Source organism: Cervus canadensis, chromosome 11, assembly GCF_019320065.1.
Source record: "Cervus canadensis isolate Bull #8, Minnesota chromosome 11, ASM1932006v1, whole genome shotgun sequence".
NCBI classification, from domain to species: Eukaryota; Metazoa; Chordata; class Mammalia; order Artiodactyla; family Cervidae; genus Cervus; species Cervus canadensis.
The window spans coordinates 25088550-25101949 of NC_057396.1; the positions used below are offsets into that span (position 1 = coordinate 25088550).

The 13400-nt window shown below is 51.3% G+C and overlaps 1 protein-coding gene across 1 annotated transcript in view; it reads left to right on the forward strand.

Annotated features, from left to right (window-relative positions):
• The window catches only part of CEP164 (centrosomal protein 164), a 74063-nt gene that overhangs the window by 36967 nt on the left and 23696 nt on the right, over positions 1 to 13400 (forward strand). The window contains exons 8-10 of the mRNA XM_043480783.1: positions 5538 to 5906; positions 6815 to 6895; positions 9020 to 9103. Of these exons, the coding sequence (XP_043336718.1) occupies positions 5538 to 5906; positions 6815 to 6895; positions 9020 to 9103 (534 nt within the window). The remainder of the gene's footprint in view (positions 1 to 5537; positions 5907 to 6814; positions 6896 to 9019; positions 9104 to 13400) is intronic.

Sequence of the window (13400 nt, forward strand, 5' to 3'; positions counted from 1 at the left end):
CCCTGCTTCAGCTGGTGAATTGAAAATCCCCATATGGACCAATCATAATGTACTATGACTTGGAAGAGTTTATTTTTACTTTATAATTGATTATAAATGTCAACAAAAAAAGGGATTTTCTTCTTTGACATGTCCTGGATTTTCAGACACTTCCTTTCTGATCTTTATGTGTTTCTTTGAAGGAGTGGGTGTTTTAAGCGCATTTTTTTATAACCTCTTTAATATAAATAGGCAACTCAGTGTGATGGGGGGGAAATGTCTGGAGTAGGAGGTGTTACATACACTCCCCACCTCTGTCTCTAGCATCCCAGCAGATTTCGTTCTTTTTGCCACATGGAGTGTTGGAGTCCTGTGTTCTAGCCTCAGGCAGGAACTGGGGCTGTTCGTGTTGGGGATGAACGGGAGTTTCAGGACAGACAAAGCTGTCTCTGATTGCCATACCCTTTAAAATGGCTTTTGTCCCAGTTTATTGGTAGGGCTCAGATGGTAAAGAATCTGCCTGCAGTGCAGGAGACTCAGGTTTGATCCCTGGGTCAGGAAGATCCCCTGGAGGAGGGAATGGCAACCCACTGCAGTATTCTTACCTGGAGAATCCCACGGACAGAGGAGCCGGGCAGGCTTCGCTCCGTGGGGTTGCAAAGAGTCAGACACGACTTAGTGACTGAACAGCAGTAGTGTAGACCTTGGGTCCTCTGAACTGCCTACCTCTTCCAGCTCTTGGGCATCTCGGGCTGCCGGAGATGGAGGGCTTATCCTATGGTTTGTTCTACTCTGTCTCGCTGTGAGCAGTCACTTTGCTCATGATTCCATGAGAGGGCAGTAGGATGGCAAGAATGCCTCTCTCTCTCCTTCCCCCTCCTCTCCTGCCTTCAGCTTAAACCCATTTCTAGTCTATTACAGGATCAAAAGCGCTAGGTTCCTGGAACAGACACTAAGAATGGAAGGGAGTGAAAGAGGGAAGGCTGAAGGGTAGATGAGCAGGCAGCAGGTGGCCTTGTGGAGCTCTTGAAAAGCCCATCAGCAGATCAAAGGGGAGGGAGGGAGCTGCGCTTAGAAATAACAGGATGATGTCAGTGTGATTGGAAAGCGCTAACCACATCACCAGGGAGCAGTGCAAAGAGCTGAGACGGACTGGGTGGGAATGAGGCGTGGGAAAGAAACCAGACTGACGTTTGGCTTGGTGGGGGTCTCCCCAGCATGGGATCAGTGCAAGGACGTTGTGTTCAGCTCCCCCATTCCCCACCCCTGAGCCCCCGTGTGGATCGTAGGGCCCCTGCCTTTGTGTTCTGGGCCACAGGAGGGGGACTGCGGCATGGAAGACCTCAGAGCTTTTGGGGGGTATGTTCAATATTCATGAACCGATTCTTACAGGCACTCTCCTGCACCCTCCCCCACACCCCTTCATGCAGATGGCAAGATCTTTTTGGAATAAACAGCAGGAATGTGCCTTGAGACACTCAAGGACCAGGGGCTGTGACAGGAGGAAACAGAAGGAGCATGGTTGAGCTGGGAGTAGGGCTGTGCCGGGGGTGTGTCCCTGTTCTCACCCGGGTACCCCATAGGACGCTGGTGCAGGGGGCCATGTGCAGGGGCCTGGGCGTGCGTCCTGGGTGGGGCCTCAGGCCATGAGCCCCGAGATGGGATGAGGAGCAGTGGTGGAGAGGAGCATGGAGTCGGCTGGGTTTTCCAGGCATATAGCTCCCATTCATCCATTTGTGGATAATCCACAACAGATGCCTCTGCCTCTACCGTCTTCCTCCGCAAGATGTCCCTCTGCCCGCCCTGTCATTGCAGTTAGTTGACGTGGGCACAGGGAATGCAAGTTCATTTATTTTAATGTTAGCCATGTTTTAATATTTTACTGTTTAGATAGACAGAATAGGTTCAGTTCTGTCATGGAACACTCTTCTTTTGAAGGCTTGAGCGTGGCATAGCCTGGGCCTGACATTCTTGCTGTCTGGCCGTCTTCTTTCATGTGTAAGAATGGGAATCTCCATGTGGATCTGGTGTCCTCTGATTTTTGATAGCATACTTGTTTTTCCATCATCCTGAATATCCATAGTTGACTTTTATTTAGCTATTTTCCATCTCATAACCACCGTGACAAATATAATCTGATCTCTGTATAGCTTTGCAAAGTAGATACAACTTTACAGAGTAGGAACTCCTCTCTCTGTGTTGATGCACTTAATCATTTTTAAAAATCGAGTCCCAAACATTGAGCATCTTGTATGTGCTAGAAGGCACTGAGGATATTAGGGAGCTGATGTGGTGGGGGTGACAGACAAGGAAGTCAGCCTTTATAATACAGTAGTGGTTGTGCAAAAGGTTGGGGCAGGCTGATTTCAGGAAGGCTTCCTGGAAGAGGTGATGCTGTCAGGACCAGTGGGAGCTTGTCAGGGTAGATTCTGTGTGTGTGTGTGTGTGTTAAGGATACGCACAGCAGAGCAGGGAAATAGCGTGATGTTTGTTCGCAGGCAGGATGTGTGTGGCTGGAGATGACCTCAGAGGAGCAGGCAGGGCTTGTTGAGAAGGGCTGTGAGCCGTGCGAGGAGATGTGAACTTTTGGTCTGATACCCTCTCTGTCCTCCAATCAGAGGTCTGTTGCCTGTCTTTCATCAGGAGATGAGCATGGCCAGGGCAGATTGGGCCTGCTCACTGAGTCAGACACCTTTCACTCCCCTCAAGACACCCCCACATTCTTCTTCTCCATAAGATTTTTCATGAATTTTTGTTGGATTATAGTTGCTTTGTGATGTTGTGTTCGTTTCCGCCATATGGCAAAGTGAATCCACTCTGTGTTTACACGGGTTCCCTCCCTCTGGATTTGCGTCCCATTCAGGTCCCCGAGAGCCCCGAGCTATGCTGGGCGGCACGCTGCGGTTCCATGTGCGGTTCTCGTTAGTTACCTGGTTTTTACGTAGCATCAACAGAGTATATATGTCAGTCTCAACCCCCCTCCCTGCTTGGTATCCATACATTTGTTCTCTGTGTCTGTCTCTCTTTCTGCTTTGCAAATAAGATTACGTATACCCTTTTTCTAGATTCTACGTATATGCGTTAATATACACTATCTGTTTTTCTCTTTCTGACTTACTTCACTCTGTATAACAGTCTCTGGGTCCATCCATGTCTCTGCAAATGGCGCAGTTTCATTCCTTTTTATGGCTGAGTAATAAAGAGTCCGTTGTATACATGTACCACATCTTCTTTACCCACATCCTCCGTGAGCCCCCGACCAGTCACTGCGTGCTGGCCGCTGTGGGGACACCGAGGTGAGGAGGCCTGGCCTTGCCCTGGAGAGGCCTCTCAGAGGAGGGAGGAGCTGACTGCGGATCTCCTCCACGCTGCAGTTGGAGTGTCGGGAGGGTGGGCAGCACTGGAGGGCACTGTGCTTTGGTGCTGCCAGGGCGTGAGGGAAGCCCACCCCTTCTCTGTTCGGCCTCCGCTTCCCTCCCTGGGCGCAGGCTGGGAGCTGATGACAGCATCATCACTGTGTCCCGTGTCCTTTGCTTCTGGCAGTCAAAGCTCATAGCCAGGGCCACCGGGGACACTTCACTTTTCTCCAGACCTAGCTGAATTCCTTGAGGGCAGGATCGGTCTTCATATTTGGGTCCCCACGGCAGGGTTGAGAAGGTGCTCAGTGAATGAACGTGTGGGCCTCATCATAAAACATGAGGTATCAGGAGCTCCCTGGTGGTCTAGTGGCTAAGACTCCACATGTTCCCAATGCAGGGGGCGTGGGTTCCTTCCCTGGTCAGGGAACTAAGATCCCGCTTGCCGCAGCTAAGAGTTTACATGCTGCAATTTAAAAAAATTGAAAAAGATCTTGCATGCTGCAATGAAGATCAAAGATCCTGCCTGCCACATAAGACTGGTACAGCCAAATAAGCACACGAAAAAATGAGTTAGCGTTTATGGAGCGCTTGCAGTGTCCAGGTACAGTTCTCTGCTCTTTACTCACTTAATGAGCGTTAACTCATTTAATCTTCCTAACAACCCTATGAGATAGGCTTTATGATACCCCTCATTTTAGGGGAAGAAACTGAGGCACAGAAAATTTAGTTTCCACGAGGTCCCTGGAAGCATGGAGCCAAGATTTGAAACCTGGGTGTTCTGTCTCTGAAGCCAGGCTCTGAAAGCACCCTGCTGCTTCTCTCTCTTAACCATCCTTGGAAAGTTTGGGTGGGCTTGTTGGTCGACTACCAGACCCACAGTGGGTGGTCACAGCTTTGGGTTCAGTGGATCCTTTTACAGACAGACGGCATGGATGAATGCTGGATTTGGGGTTTCTCCTTGGCCCTCTGGACTCTGGTCATCGGGCTTCTTGTTGGAGTCTCCAGAGTTGGGGGTCAGGAGGTCTCAAAAGTCACTGTTCACACTGATGGCTCAAGTGTCAGGCCAGATGTTTTCTGGGAGAAGGTCTTTGCCTGAGCCCAGAAGAGATTGCTGGCTGTGTTTCCAAGGGCAGGGTCCTTTTCTTCTTGTGGCAGCTCTAAACGTTTTCCTAGGTCTCTTCTCTAGGTCTTTCCCATGGGGTTTGTGAGTGAGAAGCAGGGTGGGCAGCTGTAGAGGGGTGCTGCTCCCGTCTCCTTTGAAGAGAACCCGCCGAGGGGACCTTGGTGGATTGACGGCCTGCAGCTCCTGAACCATTGATCTGCCCCGGCTCGTGCCAAGGCTCGGCTTGTTGAAGGAGTTGGTGGTGGTGCAGCAGGTCCCAGAGTAGGGCCATTTCTGCCTGGTGACTGCGGGGCTCTCCCCGGGGCTGGAGGCCCTCTCAGACCTGGTCTGTGGCCCAAGGCGCTCCTACTTGGGCCCCTGCCTTCCCTTTCTCAGACCTGTGTTCCCAGGCCTCCCCCCACCTCCCGGGCCCTCTGGGCATTTCCCCCATCAGTGTCCTACCCTCACCCCATCTGGCACCTCGTGCCCACAACACTCACTGGACAGTCCTCCGACAGAGGAGCCTGGCCCCTGGGCTGCTTGTGTAGCCTCCTGGTGCGGGTGGGTGGGTGCTTTAGGGAGAGAGCTACCCTCGCTGCTATGGAGGAGGGGCACCCTCTCGATCTTTCTTCCCTGCTGCCTTTTATTTATTCATTTTCCTGCTGCCTTTAAAAATGAAAAACAGAAGCTCTGGACCTTTCTCTCGTGTGGTTCTCTGTCCTCATTGTCAGAAACAAACATTGACTTCTGAGCCTGCGGTCTTACGGTTTGGCCAGTGGGACTGGAACAAGACAGATTTATTACTTGAGGATGTGATGGGTGGTTGTAGAGTCGGGCACTGTCCAGGGCACTGGATTCCAAGCCCTTCAGTGGACAGGCGTCAGGTTGGGTATATCCAGGTCAACGTGAAGTTCAGAGTCAGTGGATCTGGGCTGGAGCCAGGAGTCTGTTTTTAAAAGCTTTTCAGGTATGGGATAACCATTGGTTTCAGAACTGCAGGCATCAAGGAACAATGGCAGTTCTGTCTTATCAAGTCTCCAAACTCCTTGCATTAATTCCTGATGTCTTCCCTTCTGACGTGGTTGGCTGCTCCCTAGGAGTCTCCAAGAGCAAGCCAGCCAGAGGAGAAGGACGTTTCTCTTGATTCCGATGCTGCCGGCCCCCTTACTGCTGGCAAGCCCTTCAGCCAAGGTGCAGACAGCAGCCTGAGCAGTGCTGACGGCAAAGAGCAACAGCGAAGAGAGGCAAGTTGGTTCCCAGATAAAGGAAAGAATGAGAAGAATGATCCTGGGACATCCAGAAGTGTGGTGGACCCCGGAGGTGATCAGCTTGCCAATGCCACTAAAAAAGAGGCACCAGAGGACCCAGTGGACGCAGGAGAGGAGGGTTCCAGGAAGGAAGAGGCAGCTGAGGAGCCAAAGAAGGAGGCCTCTGTCCCAAAAGAGAGCAGATCAGAGGCGAGTGAAGTAAGTCACTCGGTCCCGAGGGCAGTTGCTGGCTCCAGGCTTCTCTGCTCTCTTGAGCCCGGAGCACGGTTCTCTCTTTTCATCTTTATTACTGAGTCAGAAGCTTCATTTGCAGACCCTGCAATGGGCTGTCAACATCAGCCAGAACCCTTAATTGTGACAAATATGCCCAGACCCAGCAGGCAGTAAAATCCTGAATGAAACTCCATACCTGCTGGCACTAGAAATTCAGAGCAGACATTTGCTTTTCCATGGGCACCCTCCTGGGATATTCATGCTCTTCTGGGCTCCCACTTACTTCCTCTCACCATTTCCCACCTCCCCCTCCTACTTCTTGACATCAGTTTTGGGTTATTCCTGGTTGCATCCTATGTTCCTAGAAAGAGAGGAAGCATGGAGGGAGGTGGGGGGGCCACATTTGGGAGTGTCCTGCCCCAGCACTGGTCAGTCAGGTTACAGGAAGCCTTGCTTGGCAAGATGGTCCAGTGACCCAGATGGACAGACGTAGGAGCCAGGGGCGAGAGCATTTGGCGTCTTCATTTTCCAGCCCTCAGTCCTGCTCCTCCTCCAGGGGGATGGTGAGGGAATTCATTAAAGAGCTTTTCACTGCTTCCTGGAAAAGATGCTCTCGTTATGTATTTCTAGGAGAACATCAAACTTCTCCACCTCTGACTTTCTAACCACCTCCCCCTCCGCTTCGCTTGGCTGTCCCTCCACGTGTAGAGTGTTGCCCGTGGGCTGCCCAGCCTGAGTGGGCTGGGGGCTGGGAATGGGAGGGTCCACAGGCCTCTCAGGTTTTCCAGAGGAGGTGGATTTCGGTTTGGGTTCAGCCCTGTGTGGGCGCCATGGAGACTGGTAACGACCCTCTGTCTTTTGCTCCGGTGACTTCTCTGCGTCTGTCTCCCCAGGAGTCGGAGATCAGTGAACACGTGAAGCAGCTACAGCTCTCAGACTCCGCTGCTTCTGACCCCAGGTCTTTCCTGGGCTTGGTGAGTCTCAGTCTGAGATGGGGGTGCGGGGGTGCGGTGGGCAGCAGAGTAGTGATAAAGAGCACGGCTATGCGAGTTACTGTGGTTAAATAACTTGCCGAGCATCTCACAGCTTGTAAGTGGGGAAGTTAGGACTCAAACTTGGGTCCTGTATAACTCTGTTTCCTCAGCTCGCCCTACCAAGGATAACACTACCTACTTTTTAGGTTTCTTGTGAGAAGAAAGTGGGGTAAAGCATATATACATCATTAGCATATGACTATTAAACAAGCATAGCTGTTATTACTACTGCTCCTTGAACTGCCTGTGAGATCATATGAGATCATGGCTCTGGGCTCTTAACAAGAGCATTGTATGAGTGTAAGAGAGTCGAGGCTGTGTGTGTGTGTGTTTATGGGATCACTGAACTGTGGCAAGGAAGGACCAGTCTTCAGGCTCTGACCAAGAAGTGTGTTGTGGTGTGGTCATTTCCAAAGTGAAGACTGCTCTGGAATGCCAGCATCCATGGTGTCTTTGTTCCAGCCCTTCCACCTTCCACAGAGCTTCCCAAATCCTGGCTTCACTTGCCGGGTTTGTATCTAAGGGGAGTAGTCTGGGGTGCTTTTTGGCAGAGCATTTCTTCCAGAAACCACACTCCATCTGTTTGGAGGAGGCAGATCAAAGGGAAGGGATTAGTGGGAGAGGGTCAGGGATGAGCAGTAGTGATACGAGGGGGTGCAGAGGAATTAGGAGGCTGTGTGCTCAAGCCCCTTGCCGAGCCATGGGCTTAAGGAGCCAGATGGCAGCTGCATTGAGTGGAGTAGAACTCACGCTGAAAGGAAAATGTCATCCACACAGAAAACCCACAAGCCAGGAAGGGGAGGCAAAGTCACTATTGGCAGAAACCATCATGAAGAGTCACCGTGCCACAGAGCTCTCTGAAGCAAGGGCCCTGGCCCTTCTCAGGGAGTCGCCCTGTGGAGAAGTGTGTCCGTCAGCATTTTTCTTCTTTATGGGAGTGGGTGGAGGAAGCCATGGCCAGCAGGACCAGACCTTGGCTGGGCATCGCGCCATTCATCAGGGCTGATGACAGAACTGTCCCTGTTAGCGTGCTGTCAGATAGCAATCCATCACCTAGCCCAGTGGGGCTCCTGGGTTCAGAGGGGGAGGTGTCCTGGCTCTGTGGCAGCCAGAGGGCAGTGGGGAGCTGGCACCTGCGTGGGCCCTTGCTGCCCGTCCTAAAGAGAAGCCAGTGGAGAAAGTGGTGCTGATTCATCCCCATTGTCCAGAGGGGCACCTGTATGGGAAGGGGAAACCAGCTGGGAGGAGCCTGGCAAGCCCTGTTTCCTACCCGCCCACAGATCTTCTGGGCACTTAGGCCTCCTGTTGGGCACCAGCAGGGAGAGACAGCTGGAAAGTGACATGCTTTGCAGCACATGTCAGGCAAAGAGCTTGGGCTCTGGAGTCGGCCCAGGACACATCTGACCCCCAGCCCTGCTGCTTAACAGATGCGTGACCTTGGGCAAGTTACATGGGCTCTCAAACAGCTTCCTACTCTGTGAGATAAAAATAAGAGGACAGTCTCATAGGGTTACTTTCTTCCCCTGTAATTTGAGTATGAAAAATTTCAACCGTATGGAAAAATTAAAAGAATTTTATAGTGAATATCTACATACTCACCCCCTAGAGTCTGCAGTGAGCAGTATACCATAGTTGCTTTACCACATATCTTTCCATCTAGTTGCAGTTATTTTGAAGAAAAGCGAAAGTGTTAGTCACTCCGCCATGTCCTACTCTTTGCGACTCCATGGACTGTAGCCCCCCCAGGCTCCTCTGTCTATAAGATTCTCCAGACAAGAATGCTGGAGTGGGTTGTCATTTTCTACTCCAGGGGATCTTCCTGACCCACAGATTGAACCCGGGTCTCCTGCATTGCAGGCAGACTCTTTACTGTCTGAGCCACCAGGGAAGCCCAGTGTTATTTTAAAGATGAGATTAATGAGTAGGTATTGGAATGCTTGGCACAGTGTCTGGCACATAGTAGGCGTCTTTCTGGAAGGTGGGAGTGGAGGAGAGGCCCTGATCTCTGGTGGGCACTGACCAAGATTGGGGGAGAGCTGACCTCCCCGTCTCCACCATCTCCAGGACTTCGGTTTCCGCAGCCAGATCTCAGAGCGCCTGCTGGATGTGGATGTGCACTCCTCTGTCCTGGGTGGAGCCCGCTGGGAGGTAAGTCTCTCTGGGGCTGGGCTGGGGCCTCATTTTTGCTGATAATCAAGAGCTGAGGCCTGCCTATCCCAGGGTGCATTTCTGGGAGTTCTCTCGCTTCTGATTCATCAAGGCAAGGCCCTGACTGTGCCTGTGATGGAGCTTCCAACGTTCGTGCTCTGTTGCTGCTGTGAATTAAGGGCATTCCCTGGCCCCTGTTCTCCCTGTTTTTGTCTCTTCATCCATTCATTTAGCTCCTGAGGGCCAACCATTTATGCCTGTGCAAAAAAGCACTGTGCAGCTTGTGGATTTCAGGGCACTTCCTCACCTGGCCCATTCAACCTCTGCTCCCACATCCTCAGCCCACTTGCCGTGCCCTGGCTGTGCCCACCACTCGCCATTCCCCTGGGCCACACCGTCCACTGCTTCACCACCCTGCCTGCCGGCCGCCTCCCCTTGTGCCCTGAGAGCTCCTTCTTGGTCTTGGAGGCCCACCTCTGACGTCACCTCCTCCGTGCCGGATGGATTGGTCCTCCCCTCTGCTTCCCTTAGCGCTGCTGCTTTTCTTTTCCGGTTCTCTGTCTCCTTGGCCAGATGTAAGCTCTGGGCAGGCATGGGTGTCATTGAACCCAGAGTAGGGGATAAAGGAGCTTGAAGCCAAGGTCATTTTTTCATTTTCTCTTTTAGTATTGAAGGATGGTTTAATATTATGAATCTTCTAACTATATTTCATGATATCTGTGAATCAGAGGGTAAAACCTGATCACTTCGAGATCAAAAGGTATTTGATAAAAATTTAATATTGATTTCTAAAAATAATAGCATTAAGGAAGCCATTTATTTAACATGATTAAAATGATTTTTTTCTCAAAACAAGCATCAATATCATGGTGAAACACTAGCAAATATTTGCAAACAAAACTGACAAGGGATTAATCTCTAAAATATACAAACAGCTCATGTAGCTCAATAACCAAAAAATCAAACAACCCAATCCAAAAATGGGCAGACCTAAACAGACATTTCTTCAAAGAAGACAGACAAAAAAACAAACAAACAAACAAACAAACATTACCACTTATTTTAAATAAATACCAATTTTGAAACAAAAAAACGTTACCACTTATTTTAAATAAACACCAATTTTGAAACAAAAAGACAGATGGTCAACAAATACATTAAAAGGTACTCGGTATCATTAATTATTAGAGAAATGCAAATCAAAACTACAATGAGGTATCCCTTTAGACCAGCTGGAATGGCCATCCTTTAAAAAAAATCTGTAAAAAATAAATGCCAAGATCTTTTTGCCTCCTCTGAGGGATTATTGAGAGGAGAGTGGTTCTGACGTGTGGTCTCTGCAGGTTTGAGGGGGCGTTTCCTTTGGGTAAAACAAGGTATTTAATGTGAATCAAGCCTGGGAGCCCTTCTTGAAGCCAGTCCTGAGTCAGGGTAGAGTTGTGAGTCCGGTTGATTGGAGCCTGACATGTTCCTCTCAGCTCTGGCTGATAAGCCTTCCTGGGCCACTGCTTAGCCACTGGGTCCCTGCTGGACACTGGATCTCTCCCCCTTACTGCCTGCCCACCGTTTGCAGCACTGGAGGTCTGTAAAGGCACAGACAAGGCCAGGTGGTGTTCGTCAGGAAGGGTTTGGAGCAGGTGATTGGTGAGGTACCTTTGGCAGCAGGTAAGTGGGAAAGTTACCGAGTTGGCCAGGCAAGGTGATTTTCCACTGCTCTGACTCCAAAATCTGGCCAATATTAGAATCCTTAAGTGAAAGAAAGCGAAAGTCACTCAGTCGTGTCCGACTCTTTGAGACCCCATGGACTATACAGTCCATGGAATTCTCCAGGCCGGAATACTGGAGTGGGTAGCCTTTCCCTTCTCCAGGAGATCTTTCCGGGATCGAACCTAGGTCTCCCACATTGCAAGCGGATTCTTTACTAGCCGAGCACAAGGGAAGCCCTTGGGGGGCTTTTAAAAAGACAGATTTCCTTGGGGGTTTTTTTTAAAAGAGTGGACCACCAGGGAAGTCCCTGTGATTTACTTAAGTGAAGACTGAATCGTGAACAAAAACAAAACCCCAGAGCTGAGTTTAGGTTGGGGAACGGGTGTCTTGAGCAGTCTTAGGCCAGAGGCTTTAGAACGGGCATGCGTTTCCTCGTTCTGAAGAGTGCCCATGTGCCTGATGGCCTTGCCTGGTTCCTTTGACTCCCTTTCTGGGGCAGAAAGTTCTAGGGAGCAAGTAAAACTCTGCTCAAAGGGCCTCTGTGTGGGTACTTGCCCAAGGTGTGCCCTTTTCTTTGGCTCAGGGCTGACTGAGTTTCTAGCAGAAAGGTGAATCAGGAAGGAAACAGACATTGTCTGCAGCTCATCCTTGCTGATTCTCAGCCCCCCAATATTTATTATGATCACTGCACCTTGTTACCCATCTTATATTTTAGTTTGTGAAATAGATTGGCCTGTGGGAGGGGAGCTCTCTGCTGAGCATGGTGTGATCTGTAGGGAAGACAAGTTGCAAGTTGAGTCCTGGAAGGGGAGGAGGCGGGGCGGGAGAAGGACGCCCGCCCTGCCATTGTCTGCGGGCTCTGCCCGGCTGATGCGATCAGGAATGGCAGTGCTGGCAGGGAGCCCTTCTGCTGCGGGCACCGGGAGGCACTCCCAGGCAGCGTTTCTATTTTTAATGTAATTTGGGGGGAGCTGGCTTTTAGTTCAGACCCTGCCCTTCCTCACCCATCCAGATGGCAGAGTCGGCCACAGCTGCTGGGGCTCAGGCTGCCAGTGGAGAGACGTGGGGGGCTGCGGGCACGGGGCTGGGGACACGGAGGTGTGCCAGCGCGGCCGGAACCCCGCCGGGGAAGATGGAGTGGGCTGTCTCCAGCCCCACCTCTCCTGTTAACCCTTGTGTGCCGGAACAGACGGGGCCCCTGTGAGTGTGACAGAAGGAGTGCAGGTCCTAGGATGGGGACTGGCACTGGCGAAGCTGGGTTTCTTTTGTCCCCCCCACCCCCCCGCCCGCCGGGCTGGGGGAGAGGAGGAGGAGTGTGGGGAGAGGAGGAGGAGTGTGAGGAGAGCTCATGTTTGTAGCATGCCTTTTTTGGGCCGGAGTCGGGCTTTAAAGTATATGATCTCATTTAATCCCCACTAAAAGCCCTGTACCCTGTGGTTCACTATCTCATTTAAAAAAAAAAAATTATTTATTTATCTTTGGCTGTGCTGGGTCTTCACTGCTGCGTGGGCTTTTCTCTCGTTGTGGCAAGAGGGGCCCCTCTCTAGCCGTAGCGCGTGGGCTTCTCATTGCGGTGACTGGTGACTTCTCTTGTTGAATGTAGCACAGGCTCTAGGGCGCGGGGGCTTCAGTAGTTGCGACTCCTGGGCCCTAGAGCACAGTCTTTTTTTTTTTTAGAGCATAGTCTTAATAGTTGTGGCGCACAGGGTTAGTTGCTGTGGGCGTGTAGGATCTTCCGCCTTCAGGGACGGAACCTGTGTCTCCTGCACTGGCAGACGAGTTCTTTACCGCTGAGCCACCCGACCTGGGGATTGAACCTGTGTCTCCTGCGTCTCCTCCATTGCAGGCGAATTCTTTACCATGGAGCCACCGGGAAAGCCCAAGGGAAGCCCTGCGATCCCATTTTGTAGTGGAGGAGGTGCTGGAACTAAGGGTTAAGTCCAGGCTGACTGCACTGCTATACCCCTGTCACCTCACCCCTTCAGAAAATTGGTGAATGTATTAAGAATAGTCCTTTTCACCAGCTTGCTAACTTTGCCCAGACACCCAAACTTTAAAATGAGGTTTGGGCCTGACTCTCTTTGTTTCTTCTTTGCACTGTCTGGCAGGTATAATTCCTTATTAGGAAGGGGGTGTCATTGTCTACTGATGGCACCTGGGTGTCGGGGGATCTCAGAATGGTGCAAAGGAGCGCTCCGTCTTCCTCCCTTCCGGTTGCCCTCACGGTGCCCTTCTCATCTGGAGTATAGCTGTCTCTCGTTTCACCACGTCTCCATCTCTCCAGGAGATTTCCACTTTGATGCACTTTGTCTGCCGTCCCCAATCCTGCTCACTGAATTTCAGCATTCCCGATGATCAGTGGCTCTGGCGGTCGGGGGCCTGTGGATTTGGGGTGTTCACGGACGTCTCTGCTTTCTCTCTGCAGCTGGCAGTGAATGTTTCCACCTGCAGGAGGCAGGATTTTCTTTTTCTTGTGTGTCCTCCTTCAGCCTGTGGCTTCTGACTCTGCCTGCAGTGGCTGTGGTATCTGACTCATCCTCCCCAGGGCAGCAAGGCCGGCTCTGGGAACAGCTGTGAGCCTGGGGGCTTA